This window comes from Ammodytes marinus, assembly GCF_949987685.1.
Source record: "Ammodytes marinus genome assembly, chromosome: 1".
In the NCBI taxonomy this organism is placed as follows: Eukaryota; Metazoa; Chordata; class Actinopteri; order Uranoscopiformes; family Ammodytidae; genus Ammodytes; species Ammodytes marinus.
The window spans coordinates 18,240,576-18,253,912 of NC_137230.1; the positions used below are offsets into that span (position 1 = coordinate 18,240,576).

At 40.2% G+C, this 13,337-nt stretch overlaps 1 protein-coding gene across 3 annotated transcripts in view; it reads right to left on the minus strand.

Moving 5' to 3' along the window:
* Nucleotides 1-992: 992 nt before the first annotated feature.
* nfat5b (nuclear factor of activated T cells 5b) overlaps nt 993-13,337 on the minus strand; it is a 36,006-nt gene continuing 23,661 nt past the window's right edge. For 2 of the 3 annotated variants that reach the window (XM_080026916.1, XM_080026918.1), the window contains exons 5-13: nt 12,632-12,822; nt 12,080-12,252; nt 10,428-10,562; nt 10,264-10,316; nt 9,716-9,848; nt 8,609-8,683; nt 8,374-8,477; nt 6,325-8,182; nt 993-5,802 (exon numbers count right to left, since the gene is read on the minus strand). In XM_080026916.1, coding sequence (XP_079883042.1) covers nt 5,591-5,802; nt 6,325-8,182; nt 8,374-8,477; nt 8,609-8,683; nt 9,716-9,848; nt 10,264-10,316; nt 10,428-10,562; nt 12,080-12,252; nt 12,632-12,822 — 2,934 coding nt within the window. In that variant the 3' untranslated portion in view covers nt 993-5,590. The remainder of the gene's footprint in view (nt 5,803-6,324; nt 8,183-8,373; nt 8,478-8,608; nt 8,684-9,715; nt 9,849-10,263; nt 10,317-10,427; nt 10,563-12,079; nt 12,253-12,631; nt 12,823-13,337) is intronic. The other variant, XM_080026917.1, reaches the window with a different exon arrangement.

Below are 13,337 nucleotides of genomic sequence, written 5' to 3' on the forward strand. Positions count from 1 at the left end.
TATGAAGACGACATGCCTGTAGGGAGAACTATATTATGTTTCTCCTGATGGTGGTACTGTAGGACAGATGGTCACTTAAAACCCGTATGCAGGCTATCCTAAATCATTAGGCTACAGCAGAGTTGTGGCATTTAGATAGCCTACTTTAATAAGTCATTTACAAACCTTTCTGCATCTCCTTAATCTAAAGTGTAAACCATTAATCAGGTAAAAATGTGTAGTAGGGCTATCCTCTACAAAAAATGTACGTAGCCTAGTTGAAAATTATAGTTTGGCTTCTTCAGTTGGCATAATACTTTTTTTGTATACCTTATTCATTACCTCACACTTGATTGATTATAAGCATAAGTTGGTTTCAAATTGGCATGAACAGTATAATAGGCTGATATTGAAACTTTGAAACCAACTCAAACTTTTAATGAGAATGTCATGATTTACCAAAAGCTTTACAGATGACTTACAACACATTTGTGATATGTTAACATAGCACTTATTAATCATCTACACATATATTACTGTTTTGTAAACTATTGCTGCATCTTTATCTAAATGACCTATGAATGACTTATAAATGAACATTATTATAAAGTGTTACTGTTTCTGTTCTTTTTTGCAGGAACCTTTACGAAGGCAGTTCTTGCTGATGCCTAAATCTTATATAGGCTCCAAAATCAAGAAAAAGTAAACGGGATGTACACAGATTGTTGAGCTTCATATGTGAAAGAAAAAAATATGTTAATTTACAGTCGCAAAACAAAGTGGCTAAATGTTCCCATAGCCCAACTTTAGTCTGCCAGTAGAAGACATGACAAGATTTCTTCAAATGTGTGCACTGCAGTGAAATGTAATTCAATTATAAGAACAATAAGTCAATAACTTCAGTTGTGTCTATATTTGTGAATCATCCCACAGGTAAATATTTCTTTGCAGCATCTTACAAAAAACATGAAAAAAAAGCTCAAAGGCATAACATTTAAAGTATATATGTTTAATACAGATAGCAGCACATTTACAAGAAATTTAAATGCAAGAGAATAAAAACATCCCAACAAACGGAAAGTATTCAGGAATGATCATTTTTCCTCCTCCGGGTGATAATTGTACGGTTGTTCACATGGTTAGAAGCAAAGAAAGAGGCGAGATTGCACCCTTGGCCTTTCCAGGACCAAGAACAGGCTGTATACTAAAGAAGACTAAAGAACACAAGATGTTGCAGAAGTGTGAAGGAAGCAAATAGTTTATTTTAAATATAATTACAGACTCAAATAAGTAACATAGTACATGTTTTGCAGAATTTGTAATTTAAATTGTTCCTAAAATTACGGGATTTAACACATTATTTTTGAGTTGACTATTAATGGTCTGAATAATAAGCTGTGGGAGAAAAATATGACATCCAAGTTACTCAGGGGCTCTGAGAGAAACTTTAGGGCCCACTGCACCAGCAAACCTGGATACAACGCACAACCTTCACATAAACCCTACAAGCAAAGAAGGGTTATAACAAAATACTGAGTAACAAGTGAACTTTGTCTTGTAAAAAATGAAATAAAATCTGTGATGGTTGTTGAGAGAAGACATTTGCATTTAATCTGAGTTTAAAAAAGAAAGAAAACAGCTTCAGGCGGCATTTAAAGCATCAGAAAAATAATTGAACAAGCAACATAAATAATAGAAAGAACATCTACTTTTTTCTACTTTGGAGAGGCTATTTAGAAAAATATATATTCAAAAACTAACAGATCTACATTTACAGTATATTAGCTGCATAGCAGTTTCAGAGAACATTTGCCTGCATCTACGTTGTATAACATAAATGCAATGGATACTTCAGTCCAAACAAGTTAGACACATGAAAGAAATTGCACAACACATTTATCAACCACAACAACATTTATCTGGTCACTGTTGTTGAGTATTCAAAGTACAAGTCTTATGGCTTAAAAACTTTCTAATTAATGAGGGCTCACTGCGGAACTAGTGGGCTATTTAACAGGCAAGAATAGAGGGAAGAAAACACCTCTTCAAGGCACATGTGCAATATTTACTAGTGTCTAAAGAGACATTTAAGGGGAAATGGAACCTTTTGAACACCTATGAGCAAAACAAATGTGTTGATATAAAATGAACTGAAAATGTTAAAAGGAAAACCACATCTTGTTCAACTGCAAGAAACTGAGAACTTGTTTTTCCTTTCCCATACAATTAGTAGTGACAGTAGAATGAGTCAAACTTTTATACATCTCTGATCTCCAGTTACATTGTAAATAGCCTACACATATGAGGAAACTGAAATTTAAAAAAAGTAATTACCGTACCTCACCAGTATGTGTACGGAAAAATATTTCTGCATCAAAGTGAGAAACACAGTCGTGCTGCATAATCAACATAAAATACTGACATTTTGAGGTTTTGTTTTGAAGGATTTGAATTTTAAAAGCAGTTTGGTGCTATTATGTTACCTATTTGGTCAAAAAAGGATCAGATGGGGAGTGGTCCAATGAAAAGCTTTGAACATGATATGTACATTAAGGCTTATATTTTAACAACCACCCGTATCATTAACTGCACAGAAATGTACACAGTATCAATGGCGTACAAATCACTTTACCACAAAATCTAAAGGCATCAGCACCATCGTCACAAGGTGCCAGTTACAGTATCAGCAGGTGTGGGGGGCCAAATCACATTGCTGTGATGTATACAGTTAGAAAAAATATCGGCTTTGATGACTGGGGATACAATCTAGATAATAACCAACGCACAAATAAATTAGAGATTCTTCTTTAAAAAGGAGGAACAAGTCCTACACCAATAACAAAAAAGAAAAAAAGATGAGTCTTTCTAAACCTTGTTAAACAAACATAAAGAAATAAAATCATAAATACTCAACACTGGAGATCTTAAGTTTTTCTATTTCACAAGTTGAAAAAAGCCAATCACAGATAGCTCTTTTCTCCAAAGTCAGGTTTCCTTCAGGAGTAGGGTCCCTTTAAAAACCACTCAAACAGACACCCTACGCACCATAGATCCACAAATCACATTAGTTAAGTTTACATACATAATCTCCATCACAAAACAACAGCTGTTTTCGGATTTTTAAAGTGTATAAAATGTAACGCCGTTCATGTGTTTCTAACAAACTGTACATAGAAAACAAGACAACAACTGAGGCATAAAACTGATCTAAGTCTGTCATCATCAGAGACCAGCCCCTTGTTCATGCATACACTTACAGTTAAACTAAATATGACACAAACATGTTATTGTTATTATTATATGTATTTCCTTTTGCCAAAACAACACAACAAGCAGAAAGAAAAGTGTGGCAGCAGGACATCAGGCCTAATGATGAGATCTGTGTGTCTATGAGTCAAATAATAGTCTATGTCTATGTTTTTCTCAACATTAACGTGCAATTTGGAGGGGGAAAATTTAAAATAAAAGCCATAAAACTGGCCTGTCATCAGGAGTTATGCAAAGCAAGATAGGACTCAAACTTTGGTCCTGAGGCCACCAGCCAACTGCAGGCAAAGTCTTTAGAACTTGGATGTTTTTTATTTACAAGATACCATCTAAAATGGGCTCTGTTCCTGCATGTTAATACCTTAATCTGGATGAAATGTGTAAAGTACAGTTATTGCCAAAAAAACTGTTGCTTCTCCTCAATATTCACTTAATTCACCACATTGCTGATTTAAGAATACTATTCCAGTACATGCGTGCCTGACGCAGAAAGAGGCCATAAAAATGACACTAAAAGACACAACGATCTAACCCATGACGAAAATAACAATAATATACTATATTACATCATACTCCCTCTACTGTCGATGATTTGTCTTTAAATGAAAGTTAAACGTCAACTGAAATGACATGGTTTGATCCACATTTGTCCAGATTTCTCCACGGGTTTTCAGGTATAAATAAAGTATATGTTTTTGGAAATTTATAGTGATAGTTGTACCATGGCTGGCAATGGGATGCAGTTATATTACATCTAGGAGATACAGCAGGTTGAGACTGGAGATATTTGATTGCGTGTCTGTGCGGAGACACAAATGTCGCCATGCATACACAGGACAGTAAGGACAATAACTTCTGCTCCAAGTGCATGTAAAAAAGTATGTTCTTCACTGTAAACAATGAGGAAGAGGTGGCTGAGAAAAATGAAACGCGACCTCTTGTGGGAATGTACTGTACTTCTCAATGAGTAAAGTGGTCACAAAGAACAACATCATAATGTGCTGAATACATATTTTTCAGCCAATATTTGTCATATTTCTACCACCACACTTTCTTTAAAGATCTATCTCTTTATAATGCATTAAAAGGAGAATCTCTTCCACTAAGTAGCAAACTGACACAGTTTGGTTTTTGATGAACCCGGACTAAATGTTAGCCCGAACATGTTTGCTTATCTATATCACAAAATGCTGTCTGCACACTCTGGTGGAGATGTAATATTGAACGGTATGTTTTTACAGCTGGAGATATCCAGCTCCACTGAACACCTGTTGGCTGAAATACAAATATTATTTTATAGGTATTTCTGAAGCAAACAGGTCGAGACAAGGCTAGACCTTATCTAGCCAAACATTTTGTAGATAGTATTAAAATGCCATTACCTTGGTTATACAATCACAGGACACTTTCTTTCTTTCTTTGTCGTATCATTAATGAAAGCCAAAGTCACTTTTCCATGACATACGTAATAATAATGAGCATCCACATACTGTATATGATACAAAAACTTCTCTATTCTTTTCTGCAGCCCCCTGCTCTCTACGCCACTAAACTTCGTTCAATACCCTTTCTGCACTGTTGGACAACGTGAAAATACATTCAAACCACGTCAACAGTGCTCACCTTCCACATCTTTGATGCACTCATCCATACCTACCATGACCTGTCTAAATGTTCTTGCCATACCACAAACATTACCCTCCATGCAACGGAAAAATACAAATATAAGTAATAAAGGGAACACTATTCACGGAAACCACTAAACACTTTGGAGAACACTTAAGAAAACACCACGAGAACGGAAAACACAAAACTTCACAAGTTAAATGAATAAAAGGCCACTAAGATATTGTGCTTTTGGAGGAAAAGTAGAAGAAAAAGGACCAACGGCTAATAACTCATAGAACAGTAATGACAAATTGTCAGTTCTCACTTTGAGTCAGTCTCATTTTGCAACATGCATTCTTTAACAATGGGTCATGAAGCCAAGAAGAGACATTTATTTCTATACATTTTTCCAGTTTGTCCTTAATAATGAATAAGATAATAGTTTATAATAATAGATAATAATAATTCATGTAACTCTGAAGAATAATCATGGGGGGGGGGGGGTTCACTGCTCTTTCCTATAAATATGATGCTGGTAGGGCAGAAAATATTTGGTCATCTGATATAAGCACATTATGTTCAGTTTGTCTAAAACTTCATGATTCTTTCACTGCATGTACTCATGAAAACAGACAATATTTGGACTATTTTATCTACAATTTTACAACTATTCCAGATATCCTCAGAAAAAAAGAGAAATAAGTAAAAAAAGAAAAATCTGGGAACTGTTGGATTGTTAGTACGAACGAGTTAAGTTGCTGCCCGACAGGTTGACTAGCAGGTCATCTGGAGCCATGTTGCTCTGCACAGAGCCGGACTGAGACAGGGACTGGTTGAGTAGGGACTGGATGTGTGCGTCACTCTCTCTTTGGTTCTGACCGGACTGGCTGATGGCTATGATCTGATCCGACAGCGTGTTTCCACGAGTGTTCATCAGCTGGCCGCATTCTGCAAGGAGGGAGAAGAAAACACTTTCATGCACTGTGCTGCCAACCGGACTCAAGCTGCACTAGCACTTTTACACACTATGCTGCTATGGACCTTACTATCACATTTTCCATAGCACATTGCCTTACAGTGCTCGTGCTGCCGTTCCACTGTTATGTTGTATGTTTTTTTTTACGTTTTTTATTTCTATTTCGATATGATTTATCATACTGTAACAGGCTGGGGGGAACAATATGTATTTTTTTTATGTAAGTGTGCAAGAAAATTTGATTATTTACTATCAATACACACTTGTGCCATGAAGAAATGATATGCAAGTTGCATATAGATTTCCCAATTGGTTCCCCATTTGATAACTCTACTATGCTCTACTTCGTCAATTTGCCGTGGGAGTTAATACAAGCTCCCAAGTCAACTTTATATAGACGTTTCTTATAATCTCTCCCATTGAGAACTTGTTGGCACTCGCGGTCTCTTTATCGGCAGGTTTTAGCATGTGCACCTGTGTCATAAATTCCTCACCGTTCTGCATCCCAAACAGAAAGAGGCCAGGTTGTGGAGTCTGGCTGGGCTGGCTGATGCTCCCGCTCACGGCGGTCTGGAACAGAGTCCCCGGCTGTTGAACGGGTGAGGAGGTGGTTGTCTGGAGGTTTGCCACCACGCCGTTCTGCGAGGCAAACATGGCGGACTGAGCCAGCTCCTGCGCGGCCAGACCCCCCTGCAGAGAGGCCATGTTAGACGGAGGCATGAAGAGGCCCACTGGCTGCTGCTCCTGCCGGCTGTTTGAGCCGCCGCCCAGCTGCATGGGCTGCTGCTCCTGAAACATGACTTGCTGTCGCGGATCGCTGGGGTTTCCCAAGGCCATGGGCTCGGAGCGATCCTGCTGGTTGACTGGCACCATGTTGGCTTGGGAAAAGAGCAGAGAGGGGTTTTGGGGCTCTTGAGAAACTAGACTGCTGCTGGTCAGAGGTGGCATCTGGCCCTGGCTGCTGAACAGGAGGCTGGAGGCCTGCTCGGGACTGGAGAGTGGGTTGTTGCAGAAGAGGAGGCCAATCGGCTGTTGCTGTTGCTGCTGTTGGCCTGGAGACAGTGTGTTTGCAGATGGATGTGGGGAGATGTTCTGAAACAGGGAAGCCTGCTGGGCTGGCTGTGTGTGGGGCTGAGGCTGGGAGGACTGCTGCTGCTGCTCCATGGGGGGGAGCTGGGTTTGAGCCTGAAATACTGACTGTGGTTCAGGAGCAGGTGTTTGTAAAGCATTGAGGAAGGCCAGCTGCTGCTGCTGTTGTTGTTGTTGCTGTTGTTGTTGTTGCTGTTGAGCACTGCTGCTTGTAAGCTGAGAGGGCAGGGGCGTCTGAGGGAGGAAAAGTCCTGGGGTTGAGGGCTGTTGGTCCGGAGAATGAAGCACTGGCATGCTGTTTTGGAAGAGAGCGGCCTGGACCTGCTCCTGAGAGGCTTTCTGAAACAAAGCCCCCTGTGGGTCCTGTGTTTCGGCCAAAGCGCCGGGATTGTGGAACATAGGGGGTGAAGGGTGTGATGGAGTCTGCTGGAGGAAGTTGGTCTGAATGGAGAGCAGGTCGCTGGCCTGCTGAAAGAGAGCTGCTTGTTGCTGCTGCTGCTGCTGCTGCTGTTGGAAAAGCGTCCCCTGGTTGGGCACCACTCCAGGCGCTGAGCCCTGCTGCTCTGTGTTCTTGCCCTGAGAGGAGACATCCTGAAACATGCCACACTGCATCTGAATCTGGGATTGAAACAGATGCTGCTGTAAATTCTCCAACACCACCTGCTGCTGCTGCTGCTGCTGCTGAAGCTGCTGTTGCTGCTGAATGTGCTGCTGTTGAATTTGCTGTTTTTGGATGTGCTGCTGGTGCTGGATGTGCTGTTGCTGCTGCTGCTGTTTGGCCATTGCGTTTTCAGACTGCATGGGTAAATTACAGAACCCTTTGGCCTTCAGCTGCCTCACCGCCTCCTCCAGCTGGGCCACTTCGTCTGGGGGAAGCAGGGGCATTGGTTGCTGCTGCTGTTGTTTCTGTTGAGCCCCAGGTTCTCCCCCACACAGCCTCCCCACAGCCCCAGAGCTGCTCCCGGGCCTCTCCTGCCTCAGGCCCTCTCTGGGCTCCAGGAGGAACTGTTGCTGCTGCTGTGAGCCTGGCTGGAGCAGGGAGTCGGCAGTCGGCACGGAGAAGGAGTTGGCATGTGCAATGTCCTGCTTCTGGATAGTGTTCAAGGGCTCTGTGTTGGTAAAAACAGGAGACTGGCCTTTTTCAGGGTCACCGGAATGCTGAGACAAGTTGTTGTTGCTGTTGTTGGAGAATGGTCTGTTTTTATCTAGATGGCCTACAGTCATGTCTGTGTTCTGCGGGGCCGGACACAGTTCACTGGTCTGCTGAAAAACCCAAAATTTAAAAAGTGGATCGTGAGGAGATATTCACTGGTTTTGACAAAAAGTGATTCTGACAACAAGCATTTTTACAGAATTGCTGACACCTTTGATTTAATTTACAATTCAATCTTTGTAGCTCTCACTATGAGATTTATAAATTAGGCCTGTAATGAAGGAACAGATCAATGTATCACCTTAAATACACCAGAAGAATGGAGGTTGCTGGTGACCTCCATCGGAGTAACATCTTCTCTCTTCACTAAAGGCAACAGCAAAGGCATCAGGGCACCATCCAGAACTGTAGAAGCATGACCAAGGAATGTATGAACTACTATTGTTATACTGTTTCATTTTCAGCTATTAGGAAATAAACAGCTTTTAAATGCAAAACTTTAATCATGGTCATGCAGAATATTTAAGAAAAATTACCTTCTATTTGTTCATCAAATGGACAAGTCTTCACCGGAGAGGGCGCCTCTTTCTTCACAGGAACATCATTTTTGGCTGCATGGGCAAAAGTCAAAACATTTTTTTTTTTAAATCAATGAATATCTACAGCATATGACTGTCAATGACACTGTTCATTATTTCGCTTTAATAATAATAATTATAATAATAATAATGATTGATAGGTTTTATATAGCGCTTTATTGCCTAGGCACTCAAAGACGCTTTACATGGTTCCTGGTTCAATTCGTTCACACACAGTCATACCGGTGGTGGTAAACTACGAGAGTAGCCACAGCTGCCCTGGGGCAGACTGACGGAAGCGTGGCTGCCATTCAGCGCCAACGGCCCCTCCGACCACCACCTCAAACATACAGCAATCATACACATTCACACAAGGCAAGGTGGGTGAAGTGTCTTGCCCAAGGACACAACAACCATGACACAGGTGGCCGGGCGGGGATCGAACCGCCAACCCTTGGATCGTTGGCCAACCCGCTTAACCACCTGAGCCACAGTCGCCCCAAAGTTACCTTAGTTATTTGTAAGATCAAAACTTGCACTTAAAAATTGTGCTGACGAAAGACAGCCCTGGATGTGTTTAGAACAAACTTTGCATTGTAGTCTTGAAAGACACTGCTAATGATTGCTAATTATTGCTCTGGTCCTACTAAACTGTAGGTGGTGGCGTTGAGTTAAAGTGAAGACAAATTAAAGAGAGCTTTGAAAGCATGAACTCAACAAAGCTGTGTTACGGAAAATATGTTTAAAATAAACATTTTAAGGTTGTTATTTCAATTTGTTGATGTAACTTGTGCTATTTATCTGAATTTGTAAATGAATTAGTAACTATGTTGTCAGATAAATGTCATTTTGTAAAAAGTACAACATTTTCCCTCTGTGAAATAGTGGAGTATAGTACAAAGTAGCAGAAAATGGAAATGCTAAGGTTATGTACTAGTACCTCCAAATTGACCTTCAGAACTGTAATTAGTAACTTTACACCACTGTTTTTCTGACAAGCTGGTCTTCTGATCAACCGATTGTAAAAAAAAAAGTGACAGACAGATAGAAAGTGTGTGATCAAACCTGAATCTGGAGTGTATGTAAAAGGCTGAACATCGTGGGATCTCCCAGCATTCGTCAGCACATAGATTCCCACACAGACTGAAGAAGTGACGGCTTGGTTCTGGTATGGAGGAACCTTCACTATCAGGTGATTCTTTGTGGTGATGAAAAAAAATGATTTACAAATTTTTTTAACTTTATGTTTTTCAATGCTGTTTGTCTGTCTGTACACTCAACAGTGCACCTTTAATCGGAAACTAAATGACACCCAGTTGGCTGAACACAAGAGTAAGATGCTGATTCATCAATTCATCTGCTACTTCTACTTTATTTTGTTTACAAGGGCAAAGGTTTGAACTGGACTCTTAAGACACAATCAGTACAGCCTCTGAGACTTACTGTAATTGGGTCAGAGCACAATGAGACTACTTTAAACTGTTGAAACCAGCAGCCATTTAAGATGATTACATATAAAGCCCCATACAAATCTGTAATGGCTGTTTGTATCTACTCAGCTCATTAGTAATTGGCATTAATCATTTGGTACAAAAACAACAATCATAATTTACCTGGTGAAACAGCTCCATGTCAATTTCAGCCTCTGCCTTCCATGATTTCTCATCTGGAACAGAGAGAAGATATAGTGTGTTTACTGGAGGAAAAAAAGGGAACAATGCAGGAACACAAAGTATCCAACATACGTATGTTAAAAAGAACACATTGAATTTCTTACCAGAAACATTCTCATGAAAGACGACTTTGGTGTCTTTGAGAAAGTTTTTGCCAATGATAAACAGCTCTTCCCCACCCCTCACTGAACAACTGTGTAGGGACTTCTTCAGGATTTCAGGCACCCCTGCAGGCTGAGCTGGAGACAGCAGAAAGAAATAGATTTAACTCTAATTTGTTAACAGATTTAAAAAAAAATAAAATAAAAAAAACACACACACACACGGGACACATTTTCTATATAGAATACTTTTAGTTAAGGTGCTGTAAGCGGAATGGTTCTTTTAGCTAACTTCCTGTCAGTTACCGCAGTTAGCAGTCCCCTCGCTCGTCCCTACGTCACCACATTAATGCACTGCGGTCTTCAAGCAGCAAGTTATCTAGCATCATCTCAGATCCATAAGTGTGATAAAACATGATAAAAACCATCAAAACAGACATTGGGAAGGATTTTTACCTGCTCCGCCATTGTAGGCGCATACACATTCACCCATCTGTTGCTCTGGCGTGCACCGGCAGTGAGACCATGGAGTGTATATAGTATATATGAGTGAGACGAGTGTCGGTTTGTAGCGTTCTCTCTTCTGATTGGATAAACATTTCGGGATACTCCAATAAGTTTATTTGCCGATTACATGCAAAGCAGCTGACTGAGAGATCGGCTTTATGAAACGCGCACATTATGTAAGTCATCACTGTATGAATAAAGAGCGATTTTACACTTATATTAACATAAATAAACCGCTTACTTCACCTTTAAGTGTTATTTTTGACAATATAGGACACTATCAGCGATGTAGTTAATTGTGTGACCCAATAGTACATGAAAAAGACTAAACAAACACACAAAACATTTTTTTGGGAACTGAAATTTCATAATTTTTTGTCACAGCCAAATCACACCATTTTAAACTTAATAAGTAGTTTTTTCAATTTGCAAGAGATGCTGATACAATGAACAGAGATGTGATGTTTTCATACAACTCAAGTACAGTCTAACATAACTTTTGAACAACCTGAAACTCAAAAACCACTCCCCTTTTCCTCTAAAACATTTAACGTGCACACAGACAAACATGTTCAAAAAGGCACACTATATTTTCGGTTTTATGGAAAGATATTTCTCTGGCTTGCATGCTGGCTTTGTGTAAACAATAAAAGGCCATACTCTTTCTCTCTCTCTCTCTCTCTCTCTCTCTCATGTCTCTCTCAAAGCAAGCAGCTCTCCTAAATCCACTTACTCAGAGACTTTCTTATGCCCCTGAGCTTCTTTCCTGTTGAAACTAACCACACCCTCATACTGTACGCATTATCAAATACCACTTGAATCTGAAGGGATCTTTACACATTGTCTTCAAATGCGGACCTCAAAAGACATCAGTCTCCTGACCCCGGGCTATATTAAACATCACAAATAGGACCTCACTTGTTAAAGAGCTCCGTGTATAATGGCAATGAACTAAAAGCAGGTTACAGGTCAACTCTTTCACACTGTCAGTTCTAGTTGAACTGGTTTGTAATATAACACAACATGATTAATGCAGAAAACTATAGAATCTATTTACTGGCAGAAAATATATGATCATTTGTCAGAGATTGAACCCGTATACCAGTTCCTGTATGAAAGCATTTTCACAGGGACAAACATTGACTTACTGCAAAGGATTGGATATGAGGGAGTCTGTAGCGTGAGCACAGAACCGTCCGGCCGAGGGATGCTGACCCGAAACACAAGCCGAGCGCGCGTGCTCTTCTTCTTGGACCCTGCCACACCGATGCGAGCCTCAACATCAGCATTACGGAGCTTCAAGATCCCAACACAGTCCACACTGCATACAGACAGACAACGTTAGCTTCAGAAAATACTGCAGTTTAAACAACACAAGTTCACACTTAGTGTTTGCTTAACTAGCATCCCTTGACAACACTAAATACCTCAGCATCTCACTAACAGTAAGTCAACAGATGCCCCCAAGGGGATTGACAATAATGTGTGTATCGTTCCTAACAGCCCACACGTGTGTCCCGTTACGAATTGGCTTTATTAGGCAGCAGGTTTGAATTATCTGTGAAGTAGTACCAGGCACATACAAAGTCTCGAAAGGGGGCTCTGTTTGTAGTTTAAAATATTAAAATTAAATTCTCCATTGGAGTGACATTTATCCCAAAAAAACAACCCCATTTCCATTTTATAAAAGAAGTGCGTACGCTAGTGTCATGTTGGTACTTGGCTCAAGGGAAACCTCGATGACGGTGGTGCCATCAATGTCCACCTCTTTGCAGGCTGTGGTGTTACGTCCGGTCACCCTGCATGCTTGGTAAAATCCATGGGGCTTCACACGGCCGGTATCGTTGCCCACAAATACCTGCAAAACCACTGGCTCATTCACTCCCTCCAGCTGTGGAAATAAAAGACAATCAATGCTTGCATTATTAAAGAAATGTTACCAAACTTCAAATGTAAACAAAACAGTACATACTGTTGAATAATCAATTGAGGAATGCAGACAGTCACCTTTTGTGACGTTTTGTCAGTAGAACTATGTGGTTCAAGGTTGTGTAGAAACTCAAGTCTTAGACCAAATAAGACATTATTTATAAGACACATAATTTCAAAACTTAGAAGAAATACATGTGTCATGTGTGACACGGTAAGGATCTGATCATTTTTCTATTATATATATTTTATTGAGTCACTGTGCTTGGTGACTCAATAAATACCTTTGAGGTATTCAATGGTGTGCAGTCGTGAATATTGGGGACATTGAGGACAGCTCTGATCAAATGCATTGATGGTCCCCGTCCCTAAAACTGTCAACTTTGCACAAAATAAATCAACATTTCCCAGTGAATAAAGATAGTCAACAGGTAATAAATGAAGAATATCAATATTTTTCAGATTAACCCCTCCACC